This window comes from Rutilus rutilus (genome assembly GCF_951802725.1).
Source record: "Rutilus rutilus genome assembly, chromosome: 16".
Taxonomy (NCBI): Eukaryota; Metazoa; Chordata; class Actinopteri; order Cypriniformes; family Leuciscidae; genus Rutilus; species Rutilus rutilus.
This window is the reverse complement of record NC_140224.1, coordinates 24,251,349-24,264,679: the sequence shown is the minus strand read 5'-3', so window position 1 is coordinate 24,264,679 and position 13,331 is coordinate 24,251,349. Positions and strand designations below refer to the sequence as shown.

At 40.2% G+C, this 13,331-nt stretch overlaps 1 protein-coding gene across 2 annotated transcripts in view; it reads right to left on the bottom strand.

Moving 5' to 3' along the window:
• Positions 1-9,341, bottom strand: part of prkcea (protein kinase C, epsilon a) — a 73,796-nt gene extending 64,455 nt beyond the window's left edge. Inside the window, exon 1 of one of the 2 annotated variants that reach the window (XM_084435049.1) lies at positions 8,308-9,341. In XM_084435049.1, the coding sequence (XP_084291175.1) occupies positions 8,308-8,655 (348 nt within the window). In that variant the 5' untranslated portion in view covers positions 8,656-9,341. The remainder of the gene's footprint in view (positions 1-8,307) is intronic. The other variant, XM_084435050.1, reaches the window with a different exon arrangement.
• Between the last annotated feature and the right edge of the window lie 3,990 nt (positions 9,342-13,331).

Sequence of the window (13,331 nt, the reverse complement as noted above, 5' to 3'; positions counted from 1 at the left end):
AAAACTAGGTCTAAGAAGTTTTAAACACATGTGCCACAGATTTCTAAATGAATCTCTCTGCTAGGATTAAACAGAGGAACACTTTCTTTCCACTCCTCCTCAATTTCGCCCTCTCCTCCTTTATACTCTCATCCTTTTCTTACCCTCTCTTTAAGACAGTTTGAGCTCAGCAACAGTCCTCCTACGTCCATCTGTCAACAGCAGAGCCTCAGCATGACGGCTGAGCGGCACGCACGGCTCCCATTCACACTCGAAATCACACACAAATGTGGCCATACGAGTACATTCAGCTCCGTGAACACACCGCTCTGAGTGAAACCTTCAGAGCTCCATGAATTACTAATAAGACACCACACCAGGGCTAATTGTGCATTATTCATGATACAGACTAATAATGAGAACCTTTGAAGGTCCGATTGGAATTCACTTTGAATAAACACTGGGTCCAGAGAGGGCTTCACGGCTTTAATTTAGTAAATAGCGCAAAAAGAGACCAGACAAAATGAAAACAGCCATCTGGAGATAAAACGCTCATGTAACTGTGAGCACAGGAACAGACTACAAGCCTTTGTGTCTCAAACATCATGAGGTGTGAATTACTTTGATTTAATCTCAGGCATAAAGCGAGCATGCACACACACGCTGATGGTTGTGGTACACTGGTATGTGTGTGTGTGTGTGTGTGTGCACATGCAGAGTGTGAACAGGGTGCTAAGAGGATTCAAGTCTGTTGTGGGCTCCTGCAGTGAAGATGACTGCAGATATGATGATGGTGATGATGGGATACTTTGGCCTCTCTGTGGGCCATATGAGCACTTCTTTAGTTCTTTAATTTTTTCAGCAGAAATGTATACTAATACATTTAAAGCTGCAGTCCGAAGTTTTTCCTCTTTGTCGCCATCTCTGTTCGAAATCTGCAATTGCAGTTATTCGCGGAATTATCAACTTTACGTGGGTTGTGCCTCGGCACGGCACAGTGCGGATGAATCCAATGTTTTGAGGAGAATGTGCGTCTGTCAGTCACCGCGCCGGTGTGGATACTGTCATTCGGAATCACAGATTCTACTTTTTGGAAGTATGACCAACATAAGAGTTTTCACCGGAAAATGTCATCTGAACAAGTAAGTAACATTCACTTTTGTGAATTTGATTAAATCTAACGATCGCTTATCCTATCACGTCAAACCGTGCAAATTATACTTTGTTCTCAAATTGTTAATATTAACAACATCAGCATAGCGTGACTACATTTAATGCCCTTAAAGGGGGGGGGGGGGGCATTTTTTTACACTGTTAAAGAGTTGGATTCCCATGCTAAACATGGACAAAGTTTAAAAAATTAAGTTGTACGTTTGATGGAGTATTTCTGTGCTAAAAATACTCCTTCCGGTTTGTCACAAGTTTCGGAAAGTTTTTTTCGAGTATGGGCGTGTGTGACGTCAGATGCGGCGGAATTTCCTTATACGAGTCCTAAGGGCACTTCTCTCGGAAGGGCGCGCGCGCACCCGTAGACCAGAGCGAGAGAGCGAAAGCAGAACGCCCATCAAAGCGCTGTGCTCGGCTTTAGGGAAGTCATCGGCTGCTTTTTATGAAGACAGTGCTAAAGTACATTTAGTAAGCTAATTGTATGCTATCATATTAAGTCGTACAAACTACAACTTTACACATTATAATGCATTTCAAGACATAAGTATAACCGGTTCTATTTCTTGGCAGCAAACGTTTTCCGCCTCAGTTGGCATCAAACTGCACTTCCCACATGTACACCTTTAAAGAAAAAAAATATATACGACAACATAAAGTGGAAATTAGTCATTTACAAAAACCGCTAAGCAAATATATACAGTTCCAGTACACACCACATAGAGACGACCTGCTGTAGTCGTTGCTGCTGCTGCTCGTGTTCAATTTCAGCCTCGGGATCTGATTCTGGATCATAAATGTATGGCTGAATCTGATTGTTAGCCGTGGTTTGTTTTGGATAACATTTTTTTCCTCACGGTAAAGGATGTCACAGCTTCCAGACGCTCTCAACGCAAAAGCTGCGCGCGCTCGTGATTCTTTAGCTCCGCCCACACGGCACGCCTCCAGCCGCTCGGTTTTTTCCGGAAAGACTCGGTACAGCCTATCTTTCTTTTATAAATATAATAAAACTAAAGACTTTTTGGAGATATGAAGGATGTAATACTACTCTATAGGTACTCAAGATTAACATGAGATTGACTGAAACTGAGCGTTTCACCCCCCCTTTAATATTATCCTTGTTTTCGCATGGGCCCGGTTGCAGTCTCTTTTTTTCTGTAGCCACTCCGAAGTCCGAATGAAATCTTTTGCATTTTACAACGGGGACAACGGGTGATTGTCGTTTGAATCTTTCTGGATCCGCCATCAAATTGATAAGTTTAATTATATCAAGACATCCTCCAACATCCTCACACGCAATATAGCCTACTAGCCGAGACGCCTTCTTTATGTGTACAGATGTGACGTAACGACGCAAAGACATGCTCGAATTTCCCGTGAAAATCCACCAGTACCACTGGAAATAAAAACATTTTTACAAGCTTACCGGTTTGAATTGAGCTAAGGCAAGAAATTGTTTTGAACACTGGCTGGTTATGTACTTGCTCAAAAATCTCTTTTGGATCATTTTTAACCCCAAAAAGTTACCGAATGCAGCTTCAATTTGTAACATTAACAAGCATAATATGCTCCTATAGTGCCTAAAAGATCATTAAAAATTAATTTTGAAATATATACACTACAGTTCAAAAGCCTGTAACAATTTTTTTTTAAGTTTCCTATTTTAATATATATAAAAATATAATTGATTCCTGTGATGGCAAAGCTGAATTACTCCAGTCTTCAGTGGCACATGATCATACAGAAATCATTCTAATATGCTGATTTGGTGCTCAAGAAACATTTTGTTAGTATCTTGCTGTTTAATATTTTTGTGGAAACTTTGATGAATAGGAAGTTCAAAAGAACAGCATTTATTCAAAATAGACAACTTTTGTAGCATTATAAATGTCTTTACTGTCACATTTGTCCTTGCTGAATAAAAGTATTAATTTCTAAAAAAACAATCTTGACCCCAAACTTTTGAATTGTACTGACCCCATGAAGGACCTTAAATTATGCCCAAAAAGTAAAACCGTAAAACTATGCCAACACTGGAACCAAGAGAAATGGCCTCAGAGCTCTAAGATCAATGTGAAATCCATCACATTGGAATTGATCCCATTTTCCATCACTAATTTTTGTACTACATTAACTTCCCCCTGAATCCACACTAAAGATCAACAAGTCAGAAGTTTAAAACCCATTAGCACTAGCTACAAAGAGAAGATAGATATTCACATATGTGCTGTATTTAGCTGTGGACCTGAGAGTACAAGTGTGTGTGTAACTGGGTCATGTAGATAGCGGTGCAGATCAGGCATATTTGCCAGAGTATCTCATATGTCACCTGTATTGTTCCCTTTCACTGTAAGCATGCTCAATGTGCCCCAGGCGAGAGCTCAACGCAGCATGTGAAAGCTAGACAACCGCCGGCGACACACAAAACTGTAAAGCACACTCACACACAAGCCAAACTACACAAGATGAACGAATGAGGACAGACACAACAAACATATAAAGACATTTCACCGGTCTCTCATCGAGTCCTTTCATGAAATTAATTAGTGCTGCTGGATGGACTGATCCCTGCTTACCCACAATTCCCCCTTCCCCCTCAAATCCCGAGATTTGAGAACTGATGAAAAACACTGTGAACCGATGTGCAACAAACAGATTGACGTGAGAAGGTTTCTGTCTGTGCAAGTCGACATGTTGCCACCTTAGTCTAGAAGCATGAATACACTGATGGGAAAGAACTCAATCAACACCCAGCTCTGATGCGCTTTGGCTTGGCAAAAGGATGATATGGGTTCTTCTGGCAACGGTATGTCAAGTAGGGGGAGCAGTTGGTGTTTTAGCCTCAGCCCTGGCCTATTTGTGTAAATGACCAGAAAGAAGTGAGGGTAGATGATGTCAATGTCAAGTAACCAGGAAGAACTGTATAGCTAACCCCAACATTTAAGAAGACACAATGGAAAGAGAGCTGCTGGGCATAAACCTGTAAAATACTGAGTGCAATCGATAACTGTAATGTAAGCTGTAATGCAGTGGAAAGACATTAAGGAAACTGCAGGCCTTTAAAGCTCATTATCTGTGGCTAAAGCAACACTCCTCGTGAAATGTATTTTAAGCATTTGGAGCTGGTTTGAAATGGACTGGGCATAATCTCAGGAGCATAAATATCTATGAAATTAACAAGGATAGTTCGGACAACAAGATGGAAGGGAAGGAAACCCAGTAGAGAGAAAATGAAGGAAGCAGAGGGATAGCAGGAGGAGGACAATATGAGGAAGCAGAATGAATGAACCCGAAAAAGACAAGAGCGAATGAATGGCTACAAGATCAACAGAAGTTCTCCCCTCTTTCTCCAACTCTCCACAGATGACCCCTCAGTATAGGCTGGTAACTGAAGGCAGAGATATCCCTAAAGATAAGGGCCACTTTCGTTGGTGATAATGGGATTGTTGCTAACTTGAGCTAAGGGTGTTGTGGGTGATCTCTGCAGGGTCAGACATTCCATAAAGAGGCTGATGGAAGGGTTGTAAATTATTCAGTCTGTTCCTGCCCTTACACAACAAAGACAGGAGGCTGTGTCTTAGTAGTGTCTGAGAACCATCCACAAAGACCAGGCTCCAATTACCTCTTCCGCTAAAAGCTACATGGACAGCTAACACGTCAACTCAAACCCAACTAACCATCAGCTTAAGAGAAGGTGTGTGCAAAAGTGCCCAAAAGTGGTGCAATTTCTGAAAAACGTGTTGCATCATACCAGGCCACCGCAACATGATTGGGGAACGATTACAGGCCAGAAACCCAACAGAGAAGTGGTAAAGCAACAAACATGACACAATAGCGTCGTCTTTAGGGTTAGAGGTCCTGTTTGGTTACTTTTTTCCCTAAACAGTTTTGTAACACTGCTGCTACTGTTTCTCTGTGGGTTTGTATGTGTTTGTTGAAGTAGAGGTGGTTATCCAAATTAGTAAGCATGCTCTCCTTGTTCCAAGCAGAAAAAAGCTCCACCTGTGTGGGTAACAGTGGGAGTAAATGTACAGATGAAACTCATTGGATGTGAGTCCACTGCGTGAACAGTGTGGGTTTCTCGGGAGACGTCTGGCTCCGGCCTCTGCTGCTCAAATGACGAGCCAAGAAACAACTGTCTTCCTAAAAATGGCCCTCATTTGGTTTCTTTTACAGACATATTGACCCTCTATTCATTCGAGAGAACACCAAAAACTTCAGGAAGTTTCCATCCTAAGGCTCATTACATCATACGCCATGTATTCTAATAGGAAAAAAAACTAAACAATGCTCCAACAAATTAAATATCACATCACCAACAGGTTTGTGTAAAATCCAGAATTAAAGAACTGACTTCCTTTCAATTCATGAGCTGGAATTTGAATTGAATTGACCATATCCTACAGGAAGTTTAATTAAAATTGGAATTGGAATGACAGGAATTTACTGAATTACAGTTCAAAGAAAAGTCCACAAAACTTAATTAAATTAATATTATTAACTACTGTATATTATAGATGTTATTCTCGATCTCTGCAAAGCCTAAAAACCTACATTTCCAGGCTTTCAAAGCTTTTTACATTTCAAACACTTTAAAACAAGGTTTTATCAAACCACTAGTTTAAAGCAGAACTCGGCAACTCTAGCGAACTCTAATCACTTCTTCGCTGATTTTCCCTTTTGTTGTCGCATGTTTTCCCCACGAGCTCCCCCTACAGCTGTGGGAAGGCGTATATTTCACAACACGGTCGTAAAAAACTCACTTGCGGCGGCCTCCTCCCCCTCTCTACCGCTGCTCATGTGCGTTTGTTTTGATCGGAGCAAGCCAACTGTATCGTGTGGAGATATGTCTACCGAGGTGGGTAATCTGGTAATACATCATACATGCGTGTGTGTTTATGTCGAATTGCCGTAAAGCAATTCGTGTTTCGCGCTCGTTCTCGTTCTCGCTTCTCACGAGACTTCCAATTTCTATCTTGCCGGGACGGTAGTCCCCAAGTTGCAAGGTTGGTTTTCCGCCTGGGAACGCTGGGGGGAGCGGGGAAAGTCACCAATATCACCAGAACAGGTTGTTTAACCATCCAAATGATTTCTAGACAGTTTTATTAAGTTAAAAAAGTTAGCAAGTTCTGCTTTAAGTTGCTTTTCTAGAAAAGAAATACTGTTACATAATTTCTTTGCATTGTACTTCTTAATATTTCAATTAAAATGTATGTCACCTCAACTCAAATTCTGTTTCAGCTCAGAAATAGATTTTTAAACATTCTCAATTCAAATTTGAATGGCGCACAACCCTGATTACCCTCCGTCTCCGGTCACTTGTCTCTTGAAAGCAAACTCTTGCTTTATTAATTTGCATAAACAAGACATGGCAGATGAAGATTGTACATCTCTGACTCTCTGGAAAATTAGACATACCAGAGCTTCTGTCTGAATCGTTGTTATCAAGCGTATCTGTAGCTATGAAGTCTGACAAAACGTTCAGCTTCAATTATGTCAGATGCATTTGCCATAATTAACATATGCCCTTTTTGTTGAGCCATGTTTTTTTTTTTTTTTGGATTGGCATTGGCATAGTGAATGCAATACATTCCCCTTTCAACAGCCAAAACCAGACTAACAGTCTAACAGAAAAAAACAATAAAACAAGAAGAACTTAGGCTATACATTTGTGACGATGCATTTGTAAGGTTCGCATTTGGAAAGAAGCAATATTTGCAAAAGCGGAAAATTCTGGGAAGGGTTAACCATTTTTTTACTTGTCAAATCTCTTTAGTACACAGGTGAAATAAAGAGCTGACGGTGAGACAGAGGGCTCAGGGTGTGTTATGATTAGGCAGGTCGTCAAAGCCGCGATGGGGGAATGCAGAGATTAAATTGATTTCCTTCTCACTCTCTCGCCTAACACATTTACAGTGCGAGTTGCCAACAGGAGGGGAAGATTGACCAATGCAGCGACATAATCGATATATGCTGACCTTTCCCTGGGTGTCTAACGACCAAACATACAAAGCACTCCCCACTGCAGCCCCTCAGCTGGACGAAGATTATATAACAGACCAACTCATAATTCCAGGCATGATTAGAATGCTAAATTAATCTCTGGCTATTTTTCCATGACACTGAAACACATTACAACACAGCAGCATCAAAACATTCAACTTTTAGACTATTGTAAAACAATAATGACAAGTTTTTATGTGTGTTATACACACACAATAGCATGTAAATGCAAACAATATTACAATCTATAATGCACATAGCCTTTCTTTTCATTAGAAAAGAAACACTCAAAAGAGAAGACACAAAAGAGTCCAATACTATTAAAACTCTAATGAAAGCCAGTGAATTGAGCTCTAAATGGGCCTATTTCTGCCAAGTGGTCAGAATCCAAAATAAGGTGACTGGCAAGGTGAGACACTCAGGTCTATATGGCAGTGCTATCCTACAGGTGCCATCATTTTTCAGAAAACACGGCCAGATAAATGACAGGTTGTAACGTATACATCTAGCAAACTGTGTCAAACTTGTTTTACAGCTTGCATAATGGGCATTGATTATTTCCTTCTCTGGCATGGGAGCGTTACATCTCATGAAGGCAATTTGCAAAACAGCTTCACTTGACGGAAATGGTAAATGTAGGTCTGGATTCAACAGCAGCAGAACATGTTTTGTCAAAAAATGGGAAAACCCCCAGAGCGTGAGAACCCGTGAGGAAGGCTGGGAAACAAGGGGCTTTGCTGAGGAGAATCCGAAACCGACCAGTCCCTGTGAAAATTATGGCCTAGACAACAGATGAAAATTATGGCCTAGACAACAGATCAGTGTTTTTTTTTTTTTTGTCTGCAAGACCGCAGAATTGCACATTTTGGATGTCTCCACACCAGCTTTAGGTCTTTGTGCAGCAATAAGAGCGGATTATATCAGGTGTGATAAATAAAGGTAGACATCTATTATGTCCAGAGCTGGGCTTCTTCAGGACCGGGATTGAGAACCACTGCACTAGATTACACCAGTGTTTCTCAATCATGTCTCATTAGAAGTGCTCCATAACCTTGGGTGTGAGAGAATAGTAAGACAACCAAAATTTGTAGTGTTGAGGGGCCCCCAGGAGCCAGACTGAAGTGATTACACATCATGCAATAAATTGTGAGATAAACATACCCAATCTTCAAAGTGCCTACTGCCATTCTGCAGCAGGTCCTCAAACTGTATAGTGCAGTTGGCCACAAAGTCATCATAGCCAATTGGTGCGTCGTGAAAGACGGACAGTTCAATTCTCTTCCCATCATAAACCTCCGTTACAAACTCATCATTCCAAGCTGGACTATTCGTCTTTTGCTTGGTAGAAGTTTGGCCCACACGTGAATCGTCCACGTTGAGGGCAATGTACGTGTCCAGTAGGAAGGTCTGGGTCTTTGGTCCAACTGCATGTCGGAGCGACCATGGAGTGGGCTTCAGGTCCAGTGCCTCACAAACTTTGATCTTCAACACTCCATTAAAAACCACCATGATGACGCTCAAGTGAGATGCAGCTGGCTTCTTTGCAGGAACAGACGGTTTTAGGTTTTGATTCAGGGGGTCGCTATACCCATAGATGTCATCACGTCATCAGTATACATGCACATATAGATGGATGCTGTGATGATTAAATTCCTCAAACCACTACACGGATCAACCTGATTCCCTCATTTGAGCGGAACAATCAAATAGGATGCAAAAACGCGATATGCAAAACCAGAGGCTCCTGTGTTTGTTTACGATCCGTCTCTACTCGTAATGGGAAAGCATACGTAAACAATCGGATTCCCTACGTGTGGAATAGCGCTGAGTAGAGGAACGAGTCCAGCAGGCAAAATATCGGCAATAATATAGAGGAAAATATCCCAAATGTGATGGTCTTCAGAAGGGTTTGTCTTGTACTATTCGTTTCCCCGTATGCGTTGAGTGGGAGAGGCGTTTGGGATACCTCCTTCTCCCAGTCTGCTGACGAACCGCTCGGAGACTATTGCCATCCACTCGCCGAGATATTCAGCTGCTTCTTTTCTTTGTTGATTTGAGAAGGCGAAAGCATTTGAGCTACACGCTCATGAAGTCTTCTGCGCTGCAGCCTTTCTCCCTGTTCGCCCTCTCTCTCTCTCTCTTTCTCCCTCTCCCTCTCCCTCTCCCTCTCTCTCACTCACTCCCTCTCTCCCTCCCTACGCTCAAGCGCCAGTTCAGGAAATGCGCAAAACACGTCAGATGATTTAAGCCGCGCCGCGTCGCGTCCACTCTGCACCGGATGGGGGAGCGTGTGTGTACAGACAGAGGAGCAGCAGCGTGGGGAAACAGAGGGTTGGATTAGAAGAGCCTGGTTCATTTATGGACCAAAACAATCTCTAGGCTATAAAGTGTCTGTTAAAGGAAGGGTATATAGGTTGTAATCAAGTCTATTTTAATTAGACTCGTTTTTATGTCTTTATTTATTTATTTATTTATTTATTTGGTTTAGTGAAGTGGGATAGAACATACAGTTTGTAGTATAAAAATCATGTGTGTGTGTGTGTGTGTGTGTGTGTGTGTTCATTTGAGATTCTAAATTATAAAATGCCTAAAGTTAACCAGAAAAAGAGTCTTTTGTCAGAACTTTGTTCATTTTATTTAAACAATATTAAATTAAAAATAAACTTAATAATCTATTATAAATAAAGGATTTTCAATGTGAGTCAAATTTTACCTGAGTATAACACGTGGATATGTGTTTGCACTTTTTATGGCAATATGAGGATTATAAGAACCATTGAAGTGTGTGTGTGTGTGTGTGTGTGTGTGTGTGTGTGTGTGTTTCTGAATGCACACAGACTCATGGGGATGGAGGCCCTATGAGTCTTTTTGTTGTTGTTGTTGTTGTTTGTTTTTTTGAAAATGTAAAAATGCTGAAAGTTTTCTGTGCCAAGTAGGTTTAGGGGTAGGGTGTAAGAGGATAGAATATTCAGTTTGTACAGTATAAACATCATTATGTCTAGAGTCCCCACAAAGATAGTGAATCAGACATCACTTGCATTTCCAAAATGTCACATGCTACTTGACTTTGATAAGACAAATAACAACATCTGGGACTTACTCCAAATCAAAACATTTCGGTTGCATATCTGTCCCTTGTGACAACATGATTCAGGAATTGTATCACACAGCAACACTGAGTTATTTGAAACTACAGCTGCTCTGTGTCATATGGCCACAATGTCCTTCATTTAAGCTGCTACTAGAGATAGTTACAAGTAGTTTGAAACAGAAAGTATTTTAATTATGTAATTTAGTGAACTCTAGTGGTGGAAATTAAACCTACACATGTAGCGTTACATTAATTATTCATGCAGGCAAACAGAAATCAGAACAGGATTTTCAAATTGACAGATGACAGGGGGGGGGGGGGAAACCACACCCAACAACAACAAATAATTTAAAGGGAAACCTATATTGAGTTATAGCAAAGAGATCAGATATTATATGATTTAGACATGCATGAGAATATTATTCCAATAGGTGGCACTATAGATTCAGGCTACAGTTTACCAAGTGGAACATCAGGACCTCTAAAGCAGGGATGGGAAACTCTGGCCCTCGAGGTTCACTTTCCTGCATGCAGGGATTACCTCGAACCCTAAACAAACTCACATGCCAGTAGCTTTCTAGTAATCCTGAAGATTTTGATTAGCTTGTTCAGGGAGGCTATGTTTAATTAGGGTTTGAACTAAATTCAGCAGCAAAGCGGATCTCGAGGGCCAGAGTTTCCCCCACCCCTGCTCTAAAGCCAAAATTATACTTCGGTTTTACACGTATGCTATATGAAATGCATACATTCTATGTGACGTATATTTCGCAGCCTGGATTTTTGAAGGGTCATATTGCCAAGTCAGCATTTACCCATTCCTGCCAAAGTATCTCTCGTTTTCTGAACTCGGAACCGCATAGGCCTACTGCATACTACTCTTACTATTTTTTTGTCATCTTTCTATGGAAGAAATAGTAAGAGTAGTACTTTTGAATGGTCATCAATGGAGAGAAAAAAATTCTTCTGGATGGAGAGAAATTTAAATTTTTCTTTACAACCGTTTGATCAGACTGCCACACCTTTATTTAAATCATTGTTTTCCATGCCAGTCTATTACTATGGTATGGGGATGGCACACATAAACAAACTGTGATTGTTTGCTTTACATGTAGGTCAGAGAGTTTCTACCTGACTAAGCAGGCAGTTAGACTGACTATGTCAGAATAGCCAAACCCCCTTGGGTGGCTCACCCTGCCCTCACCATATGGCTGCAGTACCATGCCAGCCATCCAGGGGGTAGTGCTGTGTTTATTTAGGCTCAGACTCCAGAAGGGAGATTAGAAATGAGTATTGGGATTTATTCATCACAAATGCATAAATGGATGATACTCAGGCAAGTAAGATTGGCATTAACATGGGAACATGCAATCATTTCCTCAATAATTTGATAACTATTTTCAAACGATTTAAGAGTTTGTGAATTGTGCAGCAGTATAACTTTATGAAAACAGAACATAAAATCAGTCTAAAATAAATTATATAAAGATATATTTTTCCAGTACAAAGCACTTTTTTTTTTCCAGGGTGAAGTTTCCATTTCATCTTTCAGACATTCAGTTTTCTGCAGTTTGAAGTTTTCTGCTAAAATACACAAATGTCCCAGAAGACAGAGAATCTTGCTTTAATCACATATTCTGCTATAATCATACTCATATCACACTGATTAGCAAATCAGTGCACAACGGAACTTCACTGCTGCTTTCGTCCACTGTTCTGTTTTGGGTTAGCAACATATACTCATGACTTTGTATCCATGAAACTAATTCTGTCCTTTGTTGTTGTGGGATCAAGATGCACCAGAGTATTGAGTCTCAGACTGTAAAAGGAATATGTTTAATCAAAGGGAATTATTGTCTTTGAAAGCTTGATTAACATGTTATATTACTCCACACATGTTTAGGTGCATTAGATCTGAACGTTGATTGGCAAACAGGTTCTTATAATTCCAGCCACAGATTTATTAAAATGTGCAAGATCTTGCTCTTTAAATCTTTCAAATAAAGTCTGAGACCTCGACTGGCATTAGTTCCTCTCTGCTTACGGTGCACAAAGGTGTATTGATTTGGATAATTCCAGCCATTGTGAGGGGAAAGCTGGCTTCGCTGCACAGGAGTGTGTGGTTCTTTCACAACACACACCTTGCTCCTCCTCAGGTGAACAAACCTGCTATCTGCCCACACAGGTGTCCACTGTGGAAAGGTCAAGGGAACCCAAGGCCAAGAGAAAGGTCCCGCACTTGGGTTACCACACGTGTCCACTCAATTAAATGCAATTTTAGCATGCATGTACTTTTTTGTGGGCTGCAAAACATGTAAAACAGGTGCAGATTATTTGAATGGTTATCATCAGATACTGTAAGGAGCCTGTTTCCGGCTTTACACCATATAAAGCTGCTTCTGAAGCTGCAGAGGCGCAGACTGTATTTACTTACTGTAAATACAAATACAAATAATATAAAAATTACTGTTTACTTGCACAGAAAGGCTGTAGCACAGATGAGGCATAAATTCATTGACAGAGAAATAATGTTAGGAAATTATGACCATAAAACATGAAATGGTAAATAAATAAATGCCAAACTATTAAATTACTACACACACAAATACATTGCATAAGCAATGTTATGAAATGTTTAAAATATCGAAATGTGTCAAACTATGAAATATAAACATTTTAATTAAAATGATTAATTGAAAACAGCAAGTATACATAAAAAGGAAATAATACATATAATAAATAATACATCATTTGTTAACAAACAAGTATTCATTGGTTTAATGAGCTCATTGTTTCTGCCTTAAATTATTACATTGTTTAAATTAATACATTTTTAGCTAACTGTGATTTGTATATGTACATTTCTGAAATACATATCTTAGAGAGAGTTACCTCTGATAACAGATCACTCTAAATTATGTGTGGACTCATGCATTTTCTGTAGAGATGCTTTGAAACAATGTGTATTGTGAAAAGCGCTATACAAATAAATGTGAATTGAATTGAATATTAACTGTAAGACAGTTAATGTGTTGTTTTGCTTACTGTTTGAAACCACGGTCTTACTCAGTGTGCGCAAAAGAGAGCTATAGTGTCC